The sequence below is a fragment of the Lampris incognitus genome, chromosome 17, assembly GCF_029633865.1.
Source record: "Lampris incognitus isolate fLamInc1 chromosome 17, fLamInc1.hap2, whole genome shotgun sequence".
Taxonomy (NCBI): Eukaryota; Metazoa; Chordata; class Actinopteri; order Lampriformes; family Lampridae; genus Lampris; species Lampris incognitus.
Window position 1 is genome coordinate 12,216,900 of NC_079227.1, and position 19,677 is coordinate 12,236,576.

A 19,677-nucleotide genomic window follows, 5' to 3' on the forward strand; every position below is an offset into this window, starting at 1 on the left:
TTGAATTCCGCTGCCAAACCGGCACAAAGAAAGAAAAAGGCGTCTCAGAGAAAAGAGAAAAAAAAGAAATGGTTTTGATAAGACTTGTTTATCCTGGTGGTGGAGGTGTGATGGTGCAACATTAGGATTGTCAAGTGGTGCAAAGCGGTTTTTTTTCTCACCATAAATTTGGCGAAGGCATCAGAGAGAGAGGGGCATGGCTGGACTGGGTTAAGATGGCAGGTTAAAACACACACACACACACACACACACACACACACACACACACACAGACTCGTGCGGCCTGAAGGCTGAGCAGTTCAAGCGGACGGAAGCGGTAAAAAAGCCCTTTTTTTTTGTCACTGCATTTGAACATGAGCGAGCGCTGCGTCAATGTAAAGGCGTCGAACAGAATGAATCCAAGCCTCGACCTGCGTTGTGTTGTGTTGTGTTGATAAACATCTCGTTTGTCTGGAAAAAGTTGGTTTGTAAATGTGAAAGCCCACACAAACTGCACCCTCTCTTCTTCTTCCTCCACGCAAATGAAAACAAAACTCCTCCTCGACATAACCTAGAAAACGATGACAGGTTGTTTTACCACAATGTTTGTGTCTGTTTCTCATTATTCAGAACTTGAAGTCGGCAGTTATAAACACCCTGACCGCTTATTAAGCCAACGACTGCCATCAGCACTTGCTACAAACTAAACCAATGGCTCCACCGATACAGAATCCCTTTAAAGAGGTTGGTCCTGATTGCCTCTCAATAAGAACATACACACAAACCTTACCGGGGCGTCACTCAGAGGATTATGGGAAAACTGATATCAGTATAAAAACACATTTTTCATCCTCTACCCTTTCCTCTGTCATGGTTTTACTGTTCTTCTTCAGGGGGGATTTTGGCCATATTCTGACCGTGGCAGCTCCCGCAATCAAATCCATCTTAGGAATGATATCCCCAAAAACCACTTGGTTAGTCTGGCTGAGTTAAAGCTACAACACTTCAGTGTGAATGTGTCCTTCAGTCTTTTTAAAATAGGGACTGGTTCCTCTGCTGTGTTCTGTAAAACCATGTCTGGGGATTCAGCATGTCTTCCCGTTTCCAGACACAGATCATAGTTTTGCCCGTCCTGCCGGAGCAACAGATGGAGTGAGAATCTACCAGTCAGAGTGTGTGTGTGTTTGTGTGTATGTGTTTGTGTGTACTTGTCTGTTTGAGCATAAATTAGTACATGTTAATCAAATGCCAGTCCATCCACAGTTGTACAGTATCGCTGTTGTGTGACTGTCTTCGTTTATTGTTCCAGTGGGGATGGTGCTTAAATCTCCTCCACAACCACGCCCCCCAAACCCAACATCAACCGCCCCAGCTTCCCGTCACCCCACCTCTCGTACACTTGCTCTGTCTGTGTCTCGGGGCGAAGGACTGACATGCAAGGGAGAGGAGAGCCGCCTGGGGAGAGAGAAGGAAGAGGCACAAGTCAAAAAGGAAGGGGAGAAGATGAGAAAGTAACAGGGAAGGGGTAAACTAAGAGAGGTGACTTTTGGGTAAAAAGAAGGGCTGATAAAGGAGGGAGTGAGGATGAGGTCCATTCTATATAATGACAATCTAAACAAGCACCTCCCCTCCTCGAACAAAAAAAGCCTCCAGGCGCTCCCCCCCTTCCACCCCCGTCTTCTTGGCATTGTTTCCGGGTTCCGATGGTTGCCCTCCTCACCTCACCTGTCCGTCAGTTTCCTTAGCGCTCTCTCGATATTCATGCGATGCCCAACGCGTGTCACCCCCAAGTCCAGGAAATCGTCCTTGGTGAGCGAGGGCAGATGCGAGCCATCTATCTCGTTGTCAAGGAAACGCTCCCGGTGCTCGCTCAGGTTCAGGTATCCCAGCCAGTCGGCCACATCAAACTTGGTCCAGTAGGGCAGGGGCTTGATGGCAAAGGGTTTGGCCGGGGGAGGAGGGGTGAGGTGGGGGTAGTTGAGGCAGGAAGGGCTGGGGGGCAGGTGCATGGGGGAGGAAGCTCCGGAGAGGAACTGGGTGGGTGACAGGGAACGTGAGACCAGCAGGGGGTTGGAAGTGGGAGCTCCAGACGGGGAGAAGAGGGGAGGTGTGGAGGAGCTGTAAGGTCCGTCTCCCAGAGGGTGGCTCGTGGTTGGTGGGGTCAAGGGACCAGGAAATTCAAAGGGGCTGTTGTAGATGGGGGTGCTGGGGAGGATGGGAAGGGAAGAGGGTCTTGGGGGAGCAATGCTGGGCTGGTCAGTGCTGTAAATGAGGGGGCTGGGAGCCCGGCGTCGAGTGCCCGGCGACCTCAGTTCTGCTCCACCACTGGTCTGGAAATCAAATGTCTGCCGGCGTAACTTGGACCGGCGTTTTGGGGAGGTCGGGTAGGGGGAGTAGGTTGGTGAGAGGGGAGGGTGCGAGTGGACAGGGGAAGTGGGCATCTGGGGAGAAGGTGACCGGGTCCAGTTGGACTGGATGGGGACCTGGGGTGAGGGGGAGACAGAAGGTGTGGCAGACAGGTTGGGGGTGAAGATCTGACGATGCTGGGGGGAGGAAGTGGGCAGTGGGGAGGTGGAGCGGCCAGTGGGGGGGCTGTGAAACGCATCAGTGTAATCTCCAGAATATCTGAAAGTAACACAAAGTTAATCATTAAATGTCTGTAATTTCCCTACAGGAATGAATAAAGTCTGTTATGTAAATTATGTTACATTGTGCCATGTAATATTGTTGTGTTGTTATGTTTCCCTTAATATGTTTAGTTAAATTGCCTTTACTGTTTTATCTTACCACTGACACTGAACTACAGTCAGAATAGTAGTTATTTGAAAAAGGTGAGTTCTCAATGTCTTCATGTCCACAGAATTTTAACTTCTTCTTTTGGCTTGTTCCCTGGTTCCCAGGGGTCACAACAGCGGATTTGATAGTTTCCATTGGTACCCTGTGAGGGTACAGCACTGATGGCAGTCTTGTCAATCCGCATAATGATTTGGCAAAATTTTATGTCGGATGCCCTTCCAGACACAACCACTAACCCTGTGGACGGGGGCACAGGTAAAGTGCTGGATGCCATCCCAGTATTCATGGACTTGCGCCCACGCCTGTTGCCATTCCACAGAATGGTCATGGTAATTTGCATATGAAACCGATCGTTATTTTCGGTCATTATGCCACTGTATTGTTTATAAGGGTGGGGATACCTGCAGTCAATTTAGACTGAAGAAGTCAGTATACCTACCTCAACTGGTGACAGTTGAGGTAGGTATACTGTGTGTGCAAGAGACCAGGTAGAAGGGTAGTAAGGCCAGAAGTATCGGAGGTGGGTTCAAACTCTTCTACCATGGTGCGAATGGGAGGAGAAGTGGGGTAAGGGTAATTCTGAAGGAAGAGTATGTCATGAATATGTTGGAGGTGAAGAAAGCGTTGGACAGAGTGATGAGTATGAAGCTAGATTGAAGGTGCATTGATGAATGTTATCAGCACATATGCCCCGCAAGTTGGGTGTGAGATGGAAGAGAAAGAAGAATTCTGGAGTGAGTTGGATGAAGTGGTGGAGAGGGTAGCCAAGGGGAGAGAGTGGTGATTGGAGCAGACTTCAGTGGGCATGTTGGTGAAGGGAACAGAGGTGATGAGGAGGTGATGGGTAGGTATGGTGTCAAGGAGAGAAATGTGGAAGGACAGATGGTGGTGGATTTGCGAAAAGGATGGAAATGGCTGTGGTGAATACATATTTCAAGAAGAGGGAGGAACACAGGGTGACGTATAAGAGTGGAAGAAAGTGCATGCAGGTGGAGTATATATTATGTAGGAGGCGCGATCTCGAAGGGATTGAAAACTGCAAGGTGGTGACAGGAGAACGTAGCTAGGCAGAGTCGGATGGGGGTATGTAGGATGACTTTGGAGACCAAGAAGAGGAAGAGAGTGAGGGCAGAGCCAAGGATATCAAATGGTGGAAGTTGAAGAAGGAAGACTGTTGTGTGGAGTTCAGGGAGGAGTTAAGATAGGCACTGGGTGGTAGTGAAGAGTTGCCGGATGGCTGGGCAAGGACTGCAGAAATAGTGAGGGGGACAGCTAGGAAGGTACTTGGTGTGTCATCAGGATAGAGGAAGGAAGACAAGGAGACTTGGTGGTGGAATGAGGAAGTACAGCAAAGTATACAGAGGAAGAAGTGAGATAGTCAGAGACATGAAGAAAGTAGATGGGTTCAAGGTGGAGGTGGTACTACATCAAGGATCAGCTCTGAGCCCTTTCTTGTTTGCAATGGTGATGGACAGGTTGATGGACGAGATCAGGCAGGAGTCTCCGTGGACTATGATGTTTGTGGATGACATTGTGCTCTGTAGCGAGAGTAGGGTGCAGGTTGAGGAGAGCCTGGAGAGGCATGCACTGGAGAGAAGAGGAATGAAAGTCAGTAGCAGCAAGACGGAATACATATGCGTGAAGGAGAGAGAGGACAGTGGAATGGTGAGGATGCAAGGAGTAGAGGTGATGAAGGTGAATGAGTTTAAATACTTAATAAATCCAAAGTAACGGGGAGTGCAGAAGAGGGGAAGAAGAGAGTGCAGGCAGGGTGGAGTGAGCGGGGAAGAGTGTCAGGAGTGATTTGTGACAGAAGGGTACCAACAAGAGTTAAAGGGAAGGTTTGCAAAATGGCTGTGAGACCAACTATGTTATATGGTCTGGAAACAGTGGCACTGACGAAAAGACAGAAGGCAGAGTTGAAGATGCTAAGATTTTCATTGGGAGTGATGAAGAAGGACAGGATTAGGAATGATTATATTAGAGGGACAGCTCAGGTTTGACGGTTTGGAGACAAAGCAAGAGAAGCAAGATTGAGATGGGTTGGACATGTGTGGAGGAGAGATGCTGGGGGATATTGGGAGAAGGATGCAGAATATGGAGCTGCCAGGGAAGAGGAAAAGAGGAAGGCCAAAGAAGAGGTTTATGGATGTGGTGAGAGAGGACATACAGGTGGCTGGTGTGACAGAGGACAGGAAGAGATGGAAACAAATGATCCGCTGTGGCGACCCCTAACAGGAGCAGCGAAAGTTGTAGTAGTAGTAGAGACTGAAGAAGTCACTTAGATGAGTGATGAAACGTTTCTCTCAATAAATGTTTTGTCCAGATGAACTGAATCAACTTAAGGGGATTTCCTTACGTGGATTATTGAACATACATAAAGACAGTTTTCTATCACAGCTTTTCACGGAACCAATGTCAAAACAGCTGCTTTTTAAACATAGTCACGCAAAAACAGCTGTTCAATAAATGTAGTTGCAGTCCAGCCATATACTAGGTTTTAATCTAGTATTTTTCTGTGTAGGCAAATGCTGGTCTTATATTCACACTTTTGACTTATTTTTAGGTAAAACAAATTTTGATGTATGAATTTGCTCTACAAAATTTGCTGCTTGGGGCTAGATTGATTAATGCCAACAATAATTACATTTGGAATACTAAATTGTGAATATTTATTCTCCAATACCCGACCAACCAAAGGATCCTACCTGGGCACGGTGGGAGATTTGGGGTTGGGATTCCAGTCATCCATACTCTTAATGTTACTCATCTGCTGCAGTTTGGAGCTCAGTTCATTGATGATGCTGGCCTTTACTCCTGAGAGAGGTGAGTGCAGTCTGCGGCCCTCTAGTCTTTGCCCGGTCCGCTGTATGCCACCAGCACCACCTTCCTGCTCCATCACCTCCCCCCATCCCACAGAGCGAGCCTCAAGGGGTCTCTCTAAGCAGGCGGCTAGGGCTGAACCAAATTCGTTCTCCATCTTGGGTCGGCTCTGTCTATGTTTTGTTCCCTCACCCAGCACCTCCTCTCTCCCTGCCTCCTCGACTGGGTTGCTTTGTCGCCTCACATGCACAGAGGTAGGATTGGTGCTGCTCTGCCGGCGTAGCAGCGGAGGTGGGCCCCTAACCCCCCCGTCCTGGTAATGAGTACTCTTCGGGTAGATAGGGTTTGTTGGCTTGGCATTGTGCACCTCGAACGTCTGCCCACCTGAGTAGGTTGTGTAAGGGTCCGGGTGCTTCCCCCCTTTCTCTCCCTCCCCTCCTTCCACATCACCTCCTCCCCCCCTCAGTCCCAGCATTTCTAGATGGTGGTCACTGCTGCTGTGACTGTCAAGCTCTTCAATCCCAGAATCCACCACCCCATCTTGCCAGTCTCCACTCTTGGGCATCCCGATCGGGGGTTGGTAGTGGTCCCTGGGTTTACCTGCAGTGCCGTGGCTGCTCTTAGGTCCCGCTAGGGTCATACTGTAGTCAGAGGAGGCTGGAGAGACTGTGGTGGTGCTGGCAGCAGTTGTAGCCGTCATAGTTGTAGTGGCATAGGTCATTGTGGAGGTCAGTGTGGCTGTGCCACGGTCCTGGGGTAGGGTCAGGTCATCAAGGGTCTGTGCGGGGAGAGAGGGGTTGCCTGAGCCAGCATAGAAGGGGTGGGCCATGGGCTGGGGTCTGTGGAGAGAGGAGGCAGGGGGTAGGGCAGCTGTGGAGGTGGTGGCAGCAGAGGAAGGTGGAAATATCTGGGGTGAGGGCAAGGAGGGAGAGAGTGCCGACTGGGTGAGGTTGGCCACCTCGCTGTCATAGGACGTGAGGCTAGAGGCCGCCGAGTCTCCACCCTGCGGTGAGGGCTGGGGTGCAGAGGAGGGGATGCCCCCGGTGTGGTGTTTAGGGGATGTGGGTTGGTTCTGGTATTTCTGGACCCTCTCACTGCCACCATTGGCGAACTGCAATGGAGGGGGGAGGGGTTCGCTGAAGACAAACTCATCATCGGCATCGATTGAAGGAGCTGGTGGGGGGAGTACCATGAGCCCCAACCCTCCTCCACTTCTTCCTCCTTCCTGGCCCTGTCCTCCGGGGTCATGAGTCTGGGCTGGGGCAGTGGGGACAGTGTACTGGGGGATGTAGGTGGTGCTGGGGCTGCTCTCCATTTGTAGAAAGGAGGGCCTACGGGGCGCTGGCTGGGCAGGTGGGGCTGGGGGCTGGATGAGGGCAGCAATTCTACCTTCATACCCATCCCTCTCCCTTTCCCGGGGAGGTTGAGGGTAGTGCTGGGTGGAGTACTGGTGGGTCCTGTCCTCTGAGAAACGAACCCGGAGACCTTCTCTAGGCCCTCCCTCTCTCTCCCTCTCTCCTCCTCCTAGCCGTAGTATCCTTGGGGACTGTGGTCGGCTCAGGGAGGCGGGGGAGGTAATGGCGGTAGGGGAGGAAAGGTGGAGCGAGACTGGAGATGTGTAGGTGGACGGTGTGGGAGTGGGAAAGAGCGAAGGTGTAGGGGTCTGCATTGGGGTCGGGAATGCCCCTATTGTGGACATCTGCCTGCCTAAGTGTCGGTCTTCCCGGCGGCTCCTCCGGTCGTCTTTCAGAGCCCGCTCCCGGGCCGCTAAGGCAAGACCCAGCGGAGACAAGGGATCTAGCACCTTCCCTGTGAGGGGGTGGATGAAGGTAGTGGCAGGCTGGGTGCCTGTGCCATAGCTGGAGGGAGCAGACTTGGGTTGGCCATCCTGGCCGAGAATTGGGGAGGAGTATTCTGGCAGACCAAAAGCTGGAGGCATGCTGCTGGCATAGTGGACATAGTTTTCTCCAGAGAACATGCCCTCGTCGATGGACTTGGAGGGTCGGAGGCGTGGCATGGGCATCTCCGTCTGAGAGCTCTGTAGGGGCTGGATTCTGACTCCTCCTTCTCCTACCCCTACTCCACCTCCCCCTGCTTCTCCTTGGATATCCTCCTCAGAGGAGAGGAAGAAGGAGGCGCTCTTTCTCCTCATGTCACGGAAACGTTCCCGGTCCCTTCGTGCTGAGCTGCCAAATGTGGTACCGAATCCCGCGCTATGGTCAAGGCTCTCCTGGTTCTGCTGCAGGGGCAGGGATGGGGCAGAGGTGGGTGGTGGTGGGGGTGGGACATGGGTGAGCGGGGAGGGCAGGCTGGTGTCTGGGCTTTCGGGGGTCTCGGGTGGGGAGGCAGGACCTTCCAAGTCTGCGTTGGGCTCAGCTTCCATGCTGCTGCCCTGGCTGCTCCGCCCACTGCTGCTGGTGGAGGGTGCCTTCACAATGATGGTGGGGATGGGGATGGAGCTCTTTTCTTTGGCCCCACTCCCCTTCCCCCGCTGCTGCCTCAGGCCCTCTTCCACCTTCGACTGCTTCATAAGAGCACCTCTGCCCCCCCTCCTGGCCGCCACTCCTGCTCTGCCGCCACCTCCGCCCCGCTCCCGGCTACCCACCTGGGGATGGTGCTGCAGACCCTGCTGGGATTTGGCCGTGGCGCTGGTTGGAGGTGTTGCACTGCTGTAGCCTCTCCTCAGTGCCCCCATCTTGCCCCCACCTCTCCTGGGTGCCTCCGGCTCCCGGCCGTAGAGTGTCAGCCCTTCGGATTGCCTGCGGAGGGTGGGGACCATCACTTGCTGAGTCACTCCAGTTGTTCCTCCTCTCTCCCAGGCTGGCTGGCTAGTGTGGCCGGGCTGGGAGTGGAGCTGGAAATGTGTCTGCGACACTGGAGGCAGGGGCATTGCTGGCCCTCTCCCTGGGTGGGGACCAGTGGAGAGGGGGGGCTCTGGGGCTGAGGTGTTGGGAGGCGGTGGGATCTCCTCAGGGCCTGGGACCGACAGGCTGCGTGAGAGCTTCATGGCTGGAGGGTGGAGGTGCTGCCTCTCTTCTTCCGTAACACCTGAGTACACACACAGATGCATAACAGCAAAAAGCTAGCTCACCTCCCCAACAGTCAGACAAAAGAGATTCACACGACACGGATATCCTTCATGAAAAATCATATTTCAGCAGCTAAAATGAATGTAGGAACTGACAAGAGACAGAAGTGCAGCACAGATTTGTAAACGGGTTACTGCTCTACTGGAGATGTGGGTAAACATCCACTGGAAAAAAGCAGCAGCACCAAGGCACTCCATCTCAGGTAAATTTAAAAACCTTTATTGCAAAGGATAAGACATGATCACTCCATGTTGGCCAAAGTTGTTCTCTTCAGGATCATGGATGACAAGTTGCAACCACTCCCATATAGACACCAACCAATGCAGATTCTGCGTGAGCAAAAATGAACATTACCGATGGATTTCTGACGCATCATGACTGCATGCTGGGAGCCATGGCCAGGTTGAAACTGGGCCTGGTTGAAGCCAAAACCTGGTCCAGGCTGCATCATGTTCGCCAATGACTGCTGATCATAGCTCTGCTGCTGGTGATCAAACACAGCGATGAGGGGGGGAAAAAAGTATGTGTGTGTGTAGTTACAAAGAGATGGAGAGAGACAGTGATACAGAGAGACATGAAGGGAGGGAAGGGAAAAGGAAAAGAGAAATAATTACTCAATAATAACAAATACTAAATACATTGATGCTGACTAGAGATATATGATGATATATAACAGGAAGAAAAATTCAAACAGCGTTTCATGGGGGAGGGAACCAGAAGCCAGCATGGTCTCAGGGACACACCGATAGCTGACTCACACCACAACAGAGATCTTGCCATGGGTGATGGGCTGTTCTTCCTCTGTGAGGCCCAGCAAGGGCAGTGGAGTGAACAACAGCGGGGAAAAGGAGTGGAGGGAAAGATAAACACAACCCTGCTTTATGGAAATGGACACAGCGCTATTTACCACTTCACAGGAAATGATGTAACCACCTTTGTGTCATTCTCCACAGTGAGCACACATACTGAGGACAAATCCAGACATCAAGTTAATGTTTTAACCCGTGTCCTGACCCAATGTACTAGCCTGTCAGAGGTTACTATAGAGGACTACGCCATCACAAATCTAATGGTCCATTTCACTAAACAACAAGCTGGCAGGGTGCTGAGCCTGTGAGTGTCGTCATTTATTTGGGATTTAGCTCATGCTGCTAAAATAACACTGCTGGGTTGCCTACAAATGCTTGAACTCAAAGGATGGGAAGACGTTCTGGATCACCACGCTTCAGCGAATGCCAATCATGGTTACTTTTAGGGAAATCTCCTTTTACATCATAAAACATTCAGCTTCTGCCGGATAGAGTCGAGCAGTTATATCCGCCAGCGTGTCCCTACTGACCTGCGATGGAAACCTTTTGTTTTTCTACTCTCGTCTCCCTCTGCCCTCCAGATGTCCCAATAACAAAACCAACTCCAAACAAAACAACAACATAACAGTCATTTCCATGGTGAAATATAAAGTTCAGTGTCTGAGGACAATGAAGACACAGCATGACTGCTCGAACTACAGTAATGGTTCCCAGCCCGGGCCACCAGTACTACTGTCTCTCTATTCTGTCGAGTAGTGCATTACTTATTCCTGCCGTCAGTCAGAGAGATTTTAGACCTGGAACAACAGGTGAATGTAAATAAGTACCTGGGAGAATAAAAGTCAACAGTACTGTGGTACCTGAGGACACAATTGTCAACCATTAAAACAAACACAATTAAGGGCAGTGCTTCAAACCTTGTCATGGCCAATTTTGGTTGGCCCATGTGAATATAACGAAATAGCGTAAAAGGCCACTTGAAATAATTTTATGTCATGTTCAAGACAACTCAGAACTAGTACGAACTGAAAATTTTTTACAAATAAAATCTCTTTTTTTTTTTTACAAAATCAGAAATTCAGGTATCATTTCAGATCACAAGTTAATCCAGTCCGAGTGCCAGTGACGTCACAGTAAGAGAAAGCGAAACGGAAAAAAAAATGACAGCGTTTGCATTGGAACAAACTGATATTGTAACGAACTGGAAAGAAAGTGATATCTACTGAAGTTGTTTAAAAACTGCAGATGTCTACAAATGTATTGTGTATCTTCCCACTAAGCAATTTTACATCTACAACGCAGCTAGATGGTATGCCCCATCTGTACCAAAAACTGGCGAAATTTAGTTGAAAAGGAAAAGTTTAGTTAGGTGTCTAAATCTTTAGCCACAATTTAGCTGGAGACCTAAGTAGCCACTGCTAAGCCAAAAGCAATTACAAGTATTCCAGTATGATATTAGAACTTGCATTGTGTATCTTAAAGCCAAAAACTCCAGCCCTAGCCCGGCCCCAGACCGACAAAGTCTGCAATTTTTCAGCCCGAGTCCAACATAAATATCACTTTCAATATCGCTCTCTCTGACGCGCGCTCTCCGATTCACGCAAACACACACGGCATGGTCAACTGTCATGTGTAACACACGTGTACATACATGCTTATTTATAATATAACCAATGTCATAACAATATTTCATACAGTGGCCCATGTGTGCTCTGCACATATATGGGAAGTTAAATAAGCCTGAGTCCGACCCGAGAACAATCTGAAAAAAAAAAAAAAAAAACGGCCCGAGCCCAGCCCAAATTTACTCAGCATTTCGGGACCTGACGGGCTTGCACAACTCTAGTAGCCACTAAGTTAAAATCGGGTCCAGTGTCGGAAAGGTAGAAACCTTTCTATTTGGATTAGCTTATCTTGCAGCATTCAGGTAGAAATTACACAATCCTTTGATACAACCTACTTTAAAAAAAAAAGCATTAAAATGACTGGAGTATCCTCCACAGACTATCCCCCCAGGTGAGAGTAGAGACTACAGAGTGAATGCTGACAGTGATGAAGGCCTCCCTGTTCCCACCAGTACCTCACTGGGGACGTTGGGAACGATGCTCTTGCTGCGGTCTCTTTTACCACCATGACCTTTCTGGCCGTCTGATGTCATCGTCTGTTGGGCAGCCGCCAGGATTTCATCCAGTTTGTCTGAAAGAGAGAGAGAGAGAGAGCAGGAGGGAATAAGAGAGAGAGAGACAAAGTAGGAGTTTATCAAGCCATTCAGTTTTAACTGGTTGAATCAGTTTAACTCCAGGCTCAGAAAATTCCTTCAGTACGTTAATCGAAAATAGAAACAATTATTTGAAAATCAAAAATAAGGAAGTAAGATCATACAGTGATGTACTGTAAAAACTCAGTATTGGAGGCCCCATTAGAAATACAGAGAGACAAAGTGAGAGGAGATGAAAGACAATGTGACAGGGAGAAGGAACAGAGAAAGAGTGAGGCAGTGTGAGAGGGCGGGAGAGAAAGATGGGAACATAGAGGGGCGCAACAGAAAGGAAAGAGAGCTGGTGAGTGAGTGAGGCCTGCACTTTGGTGTGCAGTGCAATAAACAACCACAACACCATGTGACCACGACAGGCGGGGTGTCTTACTCAGCGCCATCTGATAGACGGTTCTCTTCTTGTCAGGAGCCTGAGACGGGTCGTACTCTACATGAAAGAGAGGGAAGAGCATCAAACGGTCTCGCAGTTCATTAATTAAGGCCTGTGTGTGTTTGTGGGTTGTTTGGAGGGGGATAAAGGCTGGTACCCACCTGCTTTTTTCTTCCATGGGGAGGCGGCTGCGGCGTGCGTTAATGTGAGAAAGAGAGATTAGGAGGGGACTAGAGTGAGTGAGACGCCGTCTGTGTGTGATGAGGAATGAACGATGGGATACGACCTTGGAGGCATGGGGTGATAGCAACACTGATTGGGGCTGGCTGGTGGTAGTGATGTTGGTGGGGGGGGGGGGGGGGGTTGTGATGAAGCTGATATAGCGGTAAGGACATGACAATGAGAGCACACAGATCCAGGATTGGCCCACCTTTCTCCACTGTCGGCGGCACATTCAGTCCGGAGGAAAAAAAGAAATGAAATAGTATTAAAATCTAGTCGCTGTTATGCTAACGCTAACTCTGTTACAAAACCATATAGACGTTCCTGGATATGTCAACTCATTCGTAAGGAGGATTTGGGAATTCTGCAGAGAGGGGAAATGAAGCAGTCATTCAATGTCCTCTCTCCTTTTCTTTAACCCTTTCTAACAACAAATATATATAAATAAAATCCCACCTTCACTGAGTACTTTTCAAAGCTTGCTGCGGTGACTTGCTTAGCATTTAACACAGCGGGCCACCTGCCCGTGGGTTTGTGACATGAGACGTAACCCGTCTAAAGGAACCGACAGCCGAAATAAATTGCGTCAGTGTTGGCTTCCATAGATGTATTCTGTTTCTAAGAGCTCTGCACCCCGAAAAGAAACCCGTCTGCGGTAAAAGACCACCCTGGATATGATTGTCTTTCTTTAATGACTACTTTCCATCCACAGGCCATAATCTTAAACTGAACACCTCCCTTCCCCTTTCCTTCTCGCTCTGTTGCATTTCCTCTACTCCTCTCTCCTCCATTGTCTTACCCATGTCCTCCAGTTCTGATGTCATAGACTTGGAGCGCAGGGCAATGGCGGGAGGAGTCAGTCTCTTCGTTTGCTGCGGGGCTGCCAAACAAATGCACAATTGGATGTTTGTTTTTTTTTCCATGTATAGATAAACACTTCTTTCTCATGTTAAAGCTACACTATGCAAGTTTGGCACAGTGGCGGCGCCTGTTGGATATGAGTGGTACTTCATCGGTGCTTTCAATAAGTATGTTGCGAGGGTGCAGTGGCATACACTAACAGTCTTGATGCTGAAAATGTCTATTTTTTTGTCTACTACCATGTGTTAACCTATTCATAACTACTGAACATGTATAAGCGTTTGTCCTTCCTTTGTGTGTGAGATCCCTCTTTATTGATGACGACTTGGCGAGACCAGACACATACGTGATGTGTGAGAAGGCCGGAAGCATCAGACCACTTGAAACTCTAGCAGTAAAACTATTTGGTGTATTGAACTGCTTGTGGGTACAATTTGTTCTGTTTATACTCAAGGACACTTAAATCAATTTGGAAAAAAAAAGGTTGCATAGTATAGCTTTAAAGACTGTGTGTGTAATTTCTACCTGAATCCTGATGTCTCCTGTTGAGGGATGTGAATAATAACAACCGAATCAAGTGAGACAAAGTAATCCAAATAGAAAGGCAGTGGATGCACACCACGTTTGCCAACATCTGCTACTTGCTAAGGGCTGTGACTATGAGCCAAGTCTATTTAGGGGGGCTGAACATAAATAAAACCACCTAGCTGGCCCAGCTCCTGTGTTTCTGAATGCAGAAATCTGCGGCATAAGTTGCCCACTTTCTTCCAATCACAAGTACTCAGCAACACCTGCTGATGTCTACTGGTTATATCTTCTGAAGGAAGAAAGCCAAAATATTACACAGTGCACTTTTGAGCACATCACGCTGCATTTTTATGTACAACGTCTGCGAAATGAACACAGTTTGGCGGTTTTAATTATGTTGAGAAATCTGGCGTCGGACATAAAATCACCAACAATAAGAATGTTACATACAGCAAGCTAGCCTAGCACAGCTAACACCAACTAGCATTCAGCGTCACGTTACTTACACACACCGTGCATGTAATTCTCCAGGATGTGAAGAATCAAACCTTTCTTTCTGGTGGTGTCCTCCATTTCAGGGTTGCGAGCCACCATCACCACTTTGACCATGAGGCTGTTGCCCCCCTGTCGGATCATGTTGACCACCTGCCTGTGACCCACTTTCACCACGTTCTGACCGTTCACCTGCGATAAAAAGAAAAAGAAAAAGAAGACACAATGAAGTACTTTGTGTGATTATTTGTTCAGTGATTTTAGGTAAGAATATGAAGCTAAATGAAGTTTGGGTAATAATGATAATAACAATAATACTGCAAAAAGAGCAAGTTTAGAATCACTTTTCATAGGATTCAATAAAAATGGAAAGACACAAAACACATAAGAGAAAACAACATTAGACTCTTGACCAAGTAAAAGCTATTTAATAAAGAAACAATAGCTTCTGCAGGTGCATTGCAAGAGGCCATTGGAATGATAATGCTGGTTTTGTCCGCATGGACTCCCGTGGCAGGTCATTTGGAGGTCTAATGCTGCATTCACATGGAGTCCAGGAGACGATAATGGCAAAACGGGGGAAAAAAACCCCACAAACTGTGTAATGGAATGGCAGGACGTTTACATTTTTTTTATACAAATGTGTTTTATGTTTGTTTTACTTAATTATATACAGTAATTCTGTCAATCCATGTACCTATAAAATTAATTCGCCATCTTTTGTTTTGTGACGTGTGACGTAACATCCGGTTGTAAATTTCGTCGCAGAGGCGAAAAAGTTAAACTATTTTAACTTTGGACGGCAGTGCCATCTGCCGTTGGCGGCATAATTTGCTGATTTCATCTGATTTTACCTTCCTGCTCTCGTTCACAGTAATGACCTCCGGTTTGCCGTTTACCGGATTCCATGTGAATACAATACAAGACAACCGAGGGCATAAAAGCAGGTTGCTAGCTTCTTGGATATTAAAATTCATCAGAGATAAAGAAAAAAAAAATTTTGGGGAGGGGGTTTTTCCCCTCGCTTTCCCCCCAATTGTATCTAGCCAATTACCCCACTCTTCCGAGCCGTCCCGGTTGCTGCTCCACCCCCTCTACTGGTCCGGGGAGGGCTGCAGACTACCACATGCCTCCTCCGATACATGTGGAGTCACCAGCCACTTTCGTTTCACCTGACAGTGAGGAGTTTCACCGGGGGGACGTAGCGTGTGGGAAGATCACGTTATTCCCCCCAGTTCCCCCTACCCCCTGAACAGGCGCCCTGACCGACCAGAGGAGGCGCCAGTGCAGCGACCAAGACACATACCCACATCCGGCTTCCCACCCGCAGACACGGACAACTGTGTCCGACCAAGCCGGAGGTAACACGGGGATTCGAATTGGTGATCCCCGTGTTGGCAGGCAACGGAATAGACCGCTACGCCACCCAGGTGCCCCATGAGAGATCAAATTAAGCTCAACACCAACTTCAATTTAAAGCACCATCCCACCACACAGAAGTGTGGGGGACGTGTCCTACCTCGATAAGAAAGTCCCCCATCCTTAGGCCCGCCCTCCAGGCCACGCCCCCTTCATCGACCGACTCCAGGTACTGGAGTGCCGGGAAGGCTGGCGTGGGGGTGAACTCCTCAATGGGAGTCTGAGCTGGAGGGGAGGTGAAGGTAAGCAGAGACAGTAAATCAGATATAATGAAAAAACTCTCATAAAACGTGTGTCTGTTTGTTGGGGGAAATACAGGGAGGAGACTGAGAGACTAAGAAAGCTCTGACCTGCTGTCCAAAATGCTGCTCATCAGCACACTCACACGTGCACACATACAGTACATGCACAAAGTCCACACACACACACTGCAAGCACTTTGCTAACCTATGTAGGCTTATGCACACCTTTTAACTTGACCTCATGTAATCCATGTTCTGTTGCATTCTTATGTAGTGAAGTTTGCTGTCTAAGTTGATTGACGGGTTGATTGAAACTACAGAATGGGAGGGATTCTGGGTAAACAACAGAGAAGGAGGCTCACCTTTGGCTCCCCGGAGCACGAAACCAAAGCCCTCATTGTCCTTCTTCTGCAAAAGCACTGTCTTCTCCTTAATGATGTAGTCACTGAACGAGGAGAGGGAGAGAGAGAGAGAGAATCTGAATTTACAACAGCTCTTTATTTAACGAGAAACAAACTTTAACAATGAACAATGACATCATCAAACATAGTCACGCCTTTACATTAACATGCATAGTGAGTTCAACTTCCATCATAGAACCCGAGAGAGAGAGAGAGAGAGAGAGAGAGAGACCAGGAAAGGGGATGTCAAGAGAAAGAGACAGGTTTATGACTTCCTAAGCAACAGAAAAGTTCTATTGTCATGTAAATAAAGCATTTTCTAAATGAAGGAGATGGTTATACTGCATCACATTATGAAAACACACTGCACCAAAACGATGGTCAAGGCTGGAATATCTCACACACACAAAGAGAAGTTACATACAAAAGGGGGTTGATGGCAGAGGGGTGGAGTCAGTGTCAACACTGAAGAGTATTTGGAAGGACTTCCCATACCACAGTCTAATCCAGGGAGTGCTGACTTGCTCTGGGAAGAGCAGAGCTGGGCACATTAGAAAAATGTGCACATACACTTCAGTGATAGTGGAAACGTCCAAATGCACCTAAATCACTGCATTAGCTTCCATCACCTCTGGCAGCTTCCTGCAGGGATGCGGCCTCAATGATGCAACTACTGGTCATACATGACACTTCAAATTATGTCCAGGAGGAAATCCTAAATCCTTTCCCCCATGCTCTCCCTGCCTGAGGGACTGAAGCCTGAGGGGGCAGAAGCAGTGATTACAGAAGGGATTGATGTCGTTTGCTGATCTGCCATCTTGTCAGACAGTGGGAGGAGTGCCGTGGCATGTTTGACCTGATGTGTCGGGCCTGTTTGTGACTCGGTTTGCATGTCTGGGACCTGCGGCTGTGCCAGAATAGTGGCAGCATTGTGTCCCTTCTCCTCCACGCCACCACACAGGTCTCACAACACACTCCATGGATCTGACTTTCCAACAAACAGTCGATCAGTTGGTTCTCTAATGTGGATTTCTAAACTAATACACATAGTAAACGTGATTTGGTGCAGACTTCACAAACTTTTTGTTCAGTTGAGGTTTCACTATGTGTGGACTCTGGTGTGCACCATCCATCCATTATACAAGCCGCTTATCCCAATCGGGGTCGTGGGATGCTGGAGCCTATCCCAGCAGTCACTGGGTGGCAGGCGAGGAGACACCCTAGACAGGCTGCCAGACCATCACAGGGCCGACACATTCACACCTAGGGACAATTTAGTAAGGTCGATTCACCTGACTTGCATGTCTTTGGACTGTGGGAGGAAACCGGAGCACCTGGAGGAAACCCACGCAGACATGGGGAGAACATGCAAAGTCCACACAGAGGACGACCCCCAAGGTTGGACTACCCCGGGATTCAAACCCAGGATCTTCTTGCTGTGAGGCCACCGTGCCGCCCCTGGTGTGCCCCAAACTAGTCCAAAGTGTTCAGATCACTTCCAACCATACCAAAGACCATTTATGGTTTAAAAAATGCTATTTTAATCTCATCCATTAAGCTGCGAACTGGAGGCTGGAAGGATGTTTTAAATGGTTTAAAATCATCAGGACGACAAGAAGAGGTACAGCATTGGACATTCAAAACAACTTGTCCCTTTGAGCCCATGATTTATCACAGCAAGTCCTGCACTCGATATCTTCCTGCCAAAACCTTCCTCCTATGAAGCTAGTCAGCCAACTGAAAGCAACCAAAATGTCCTGCCGTCAACCCATAATGCACTTCACCTGGGTCTCCTTTTGTTCAGATTTTAACTAAAAGGTATACTTGGTATTGGATAATGTGAAATAAACCCTGACATAACAACATAATAAGATTGTGGGCTGTGTTTTTTTTCCTTTTTGAATACAGTTTTGTATGCGAGTGCCCTCAGAGAGCCCAGGACTTGAGCAGGACTGCGTGATTTAAAGATATTCAAGGCATTTCAGTCCTTGGTGGCTTATTTCTGCCTTATCCAGTGCTATTCAGCTAAATTCAGTCTGACACTTGACTCTGACTGGAATCAGATTGTGTGTCTTGATTTCTTGGGAGTGGATAAAGTCTGGGAGGGCTGGGTGAGTGTCTCGGTTTACGCAGAAGTCTTTGTTTTTAAGGCAATTGCCAAACCAAGGCAGTGATAGAAAATAAATAAATAAATAAAAATGCGCTGGTTGGAGAGTTTACAAAAGTGACAAGTGTGCGCCGGGACTGAAATGCCGATATTGCACCATAATGTTGATGCCCCCGGCAGCAGTTTTGCGAGGATACCGCCTCAACGCATTGTGTTTCAGTACAAACCCAGCAACTACTTGTATATTCACATCAGCACCGTGAGGCATGGACCCAGTTCTACTGCAGCGTCTGAGGGGAAGATCTGAGTCGTTGGAGGAGCCCGGAGGCCCAGGCCTCGGCTTACACCGCCATAACTCCCCCCCAGCCCCCTTTTTTTTCTCCCCAATTGCACCTGGCCAATTACCCTATTTTCGGAGTCGTCCTGGTCGCTGCTCCACCCCCTCTGCCAATCTGGGCAGGGCAGCAGACTACCACATGCCTCCTCCAATACATGTGGAGTTGCCAGCCGCTTCTTTTCACCCGACAGTGAGGAGTTTCACCAGGGAGGATCACGCTATCCCCCCGTACCCCCTCCCTCCTGAACAGGCGCCCCGACCGACCAGAGGAGGCGCTAGTGCAGCGAGCAGGACACATACCCACATCTGGCTCCCCACCTGCAGACATGGCCAATTGTGACTGTACGAGATTCGAACTGGCGATCCCCGTGTTGGTAGGCAATGGAATAGACCGCTACGCTACCCGGACACTGCCATAACTTTTTACCGCCCAACAGAAACACACTGGCTCCCCGTGCTGCAGTCCATCCATCGTGCGTTTCTTCGTCAACGTTACTGTTTGGCCATTGCACAAACCGCCCCCCTCCATCTGTTCTTCACACCTCTTTTTTTTAATCTCTCTCACCCTGTCTTCCATTGCTTGTTCCTTCTCTGAAATGATCAAACTAAACGCGGAGTGGGTGGACACAATCACCTGGCTCGCCAGTCGCTCCGTGGCTCCGACGCAAATGCCACCAGACAGACACGTTCTCCCGAAGGTGGCTCTCAGGGCGCTCCCGAGTGAAAAGGTTAACAGACCTCAGTCGCCCCATCATGAAGACAGACGCTCAGGCTCCCTTTCATCACGCTATCCCATCAATCCCTGTTGAGCCCCCCCTCCTCCCCCCCTTCCCCTCGGGATGAGCTCAACTGGCTGGTGGGACGCTCTCTCGGCTGTGGCTTCAACAGAGACTATTAGAGAGCGGTGTTAATATTTCCCACCTCTGA

At 48.8% G+C, this 19,677-nt stretch overlaps 1 protein-coding gene across 1 annotated transcript in view; it reads right to left on the reverse strand.

The window, feature by feature from the left end:
• Positions 1-1,358: 1,358 nt before the first annotated feature.
• The window catches only part of LOC130127920 (SH3 and multiple ankyrin repeat domains protein 1-like), a 67,853-nt gene continuing 49,534 nt past the window's right edge, over positions 1,359-19,677 (reverse strand). Inside the window, exons 17-28 of the mRNA XM_056297635.1 lie at positions 16,268-16,350; positions 15,764-15,888; positions 14,301-14,436; positions 13,163-13,243; positions 12,572-12,580; positions 12,303-12,329; positions 12,142-12,198; positions 11,577-11,692; positions 9,042-9,153; positions 5,484-8,646; positions 1,705-2,604; positions 1,359-1,434 (exon numbers count right to left, since the gene is read on the reverse strand). Coding sequence (XP_056153610.1) covers positions 1,359-1,434; positions 1,705-2,604; positions 5,484-8,646; positions 9,042-9,153; positions 11,577-11,692; positions 12,142-12,198; positions 12,303-12,329; positions 12,572-12,580; positions 13,163-13,243; positions 14,301-14,436; positions 15,764-15,888; positions 16,268-16,350 — 4,885 coding nt within the window. The remainder of the gene's footprint in view (positions 1,435-1,704; positions 2,605-5,483; positions 8,647-9,041; positions 9,154-11,576; positions 11,693-12,141; positions 12,199-12,302; positions 12,330-12,571; positions 12,581-13,162; positions 13,244-14,300; positions 14,437-15,763; positions 15,889-16,267; positions 16,351-19,677) is intronic.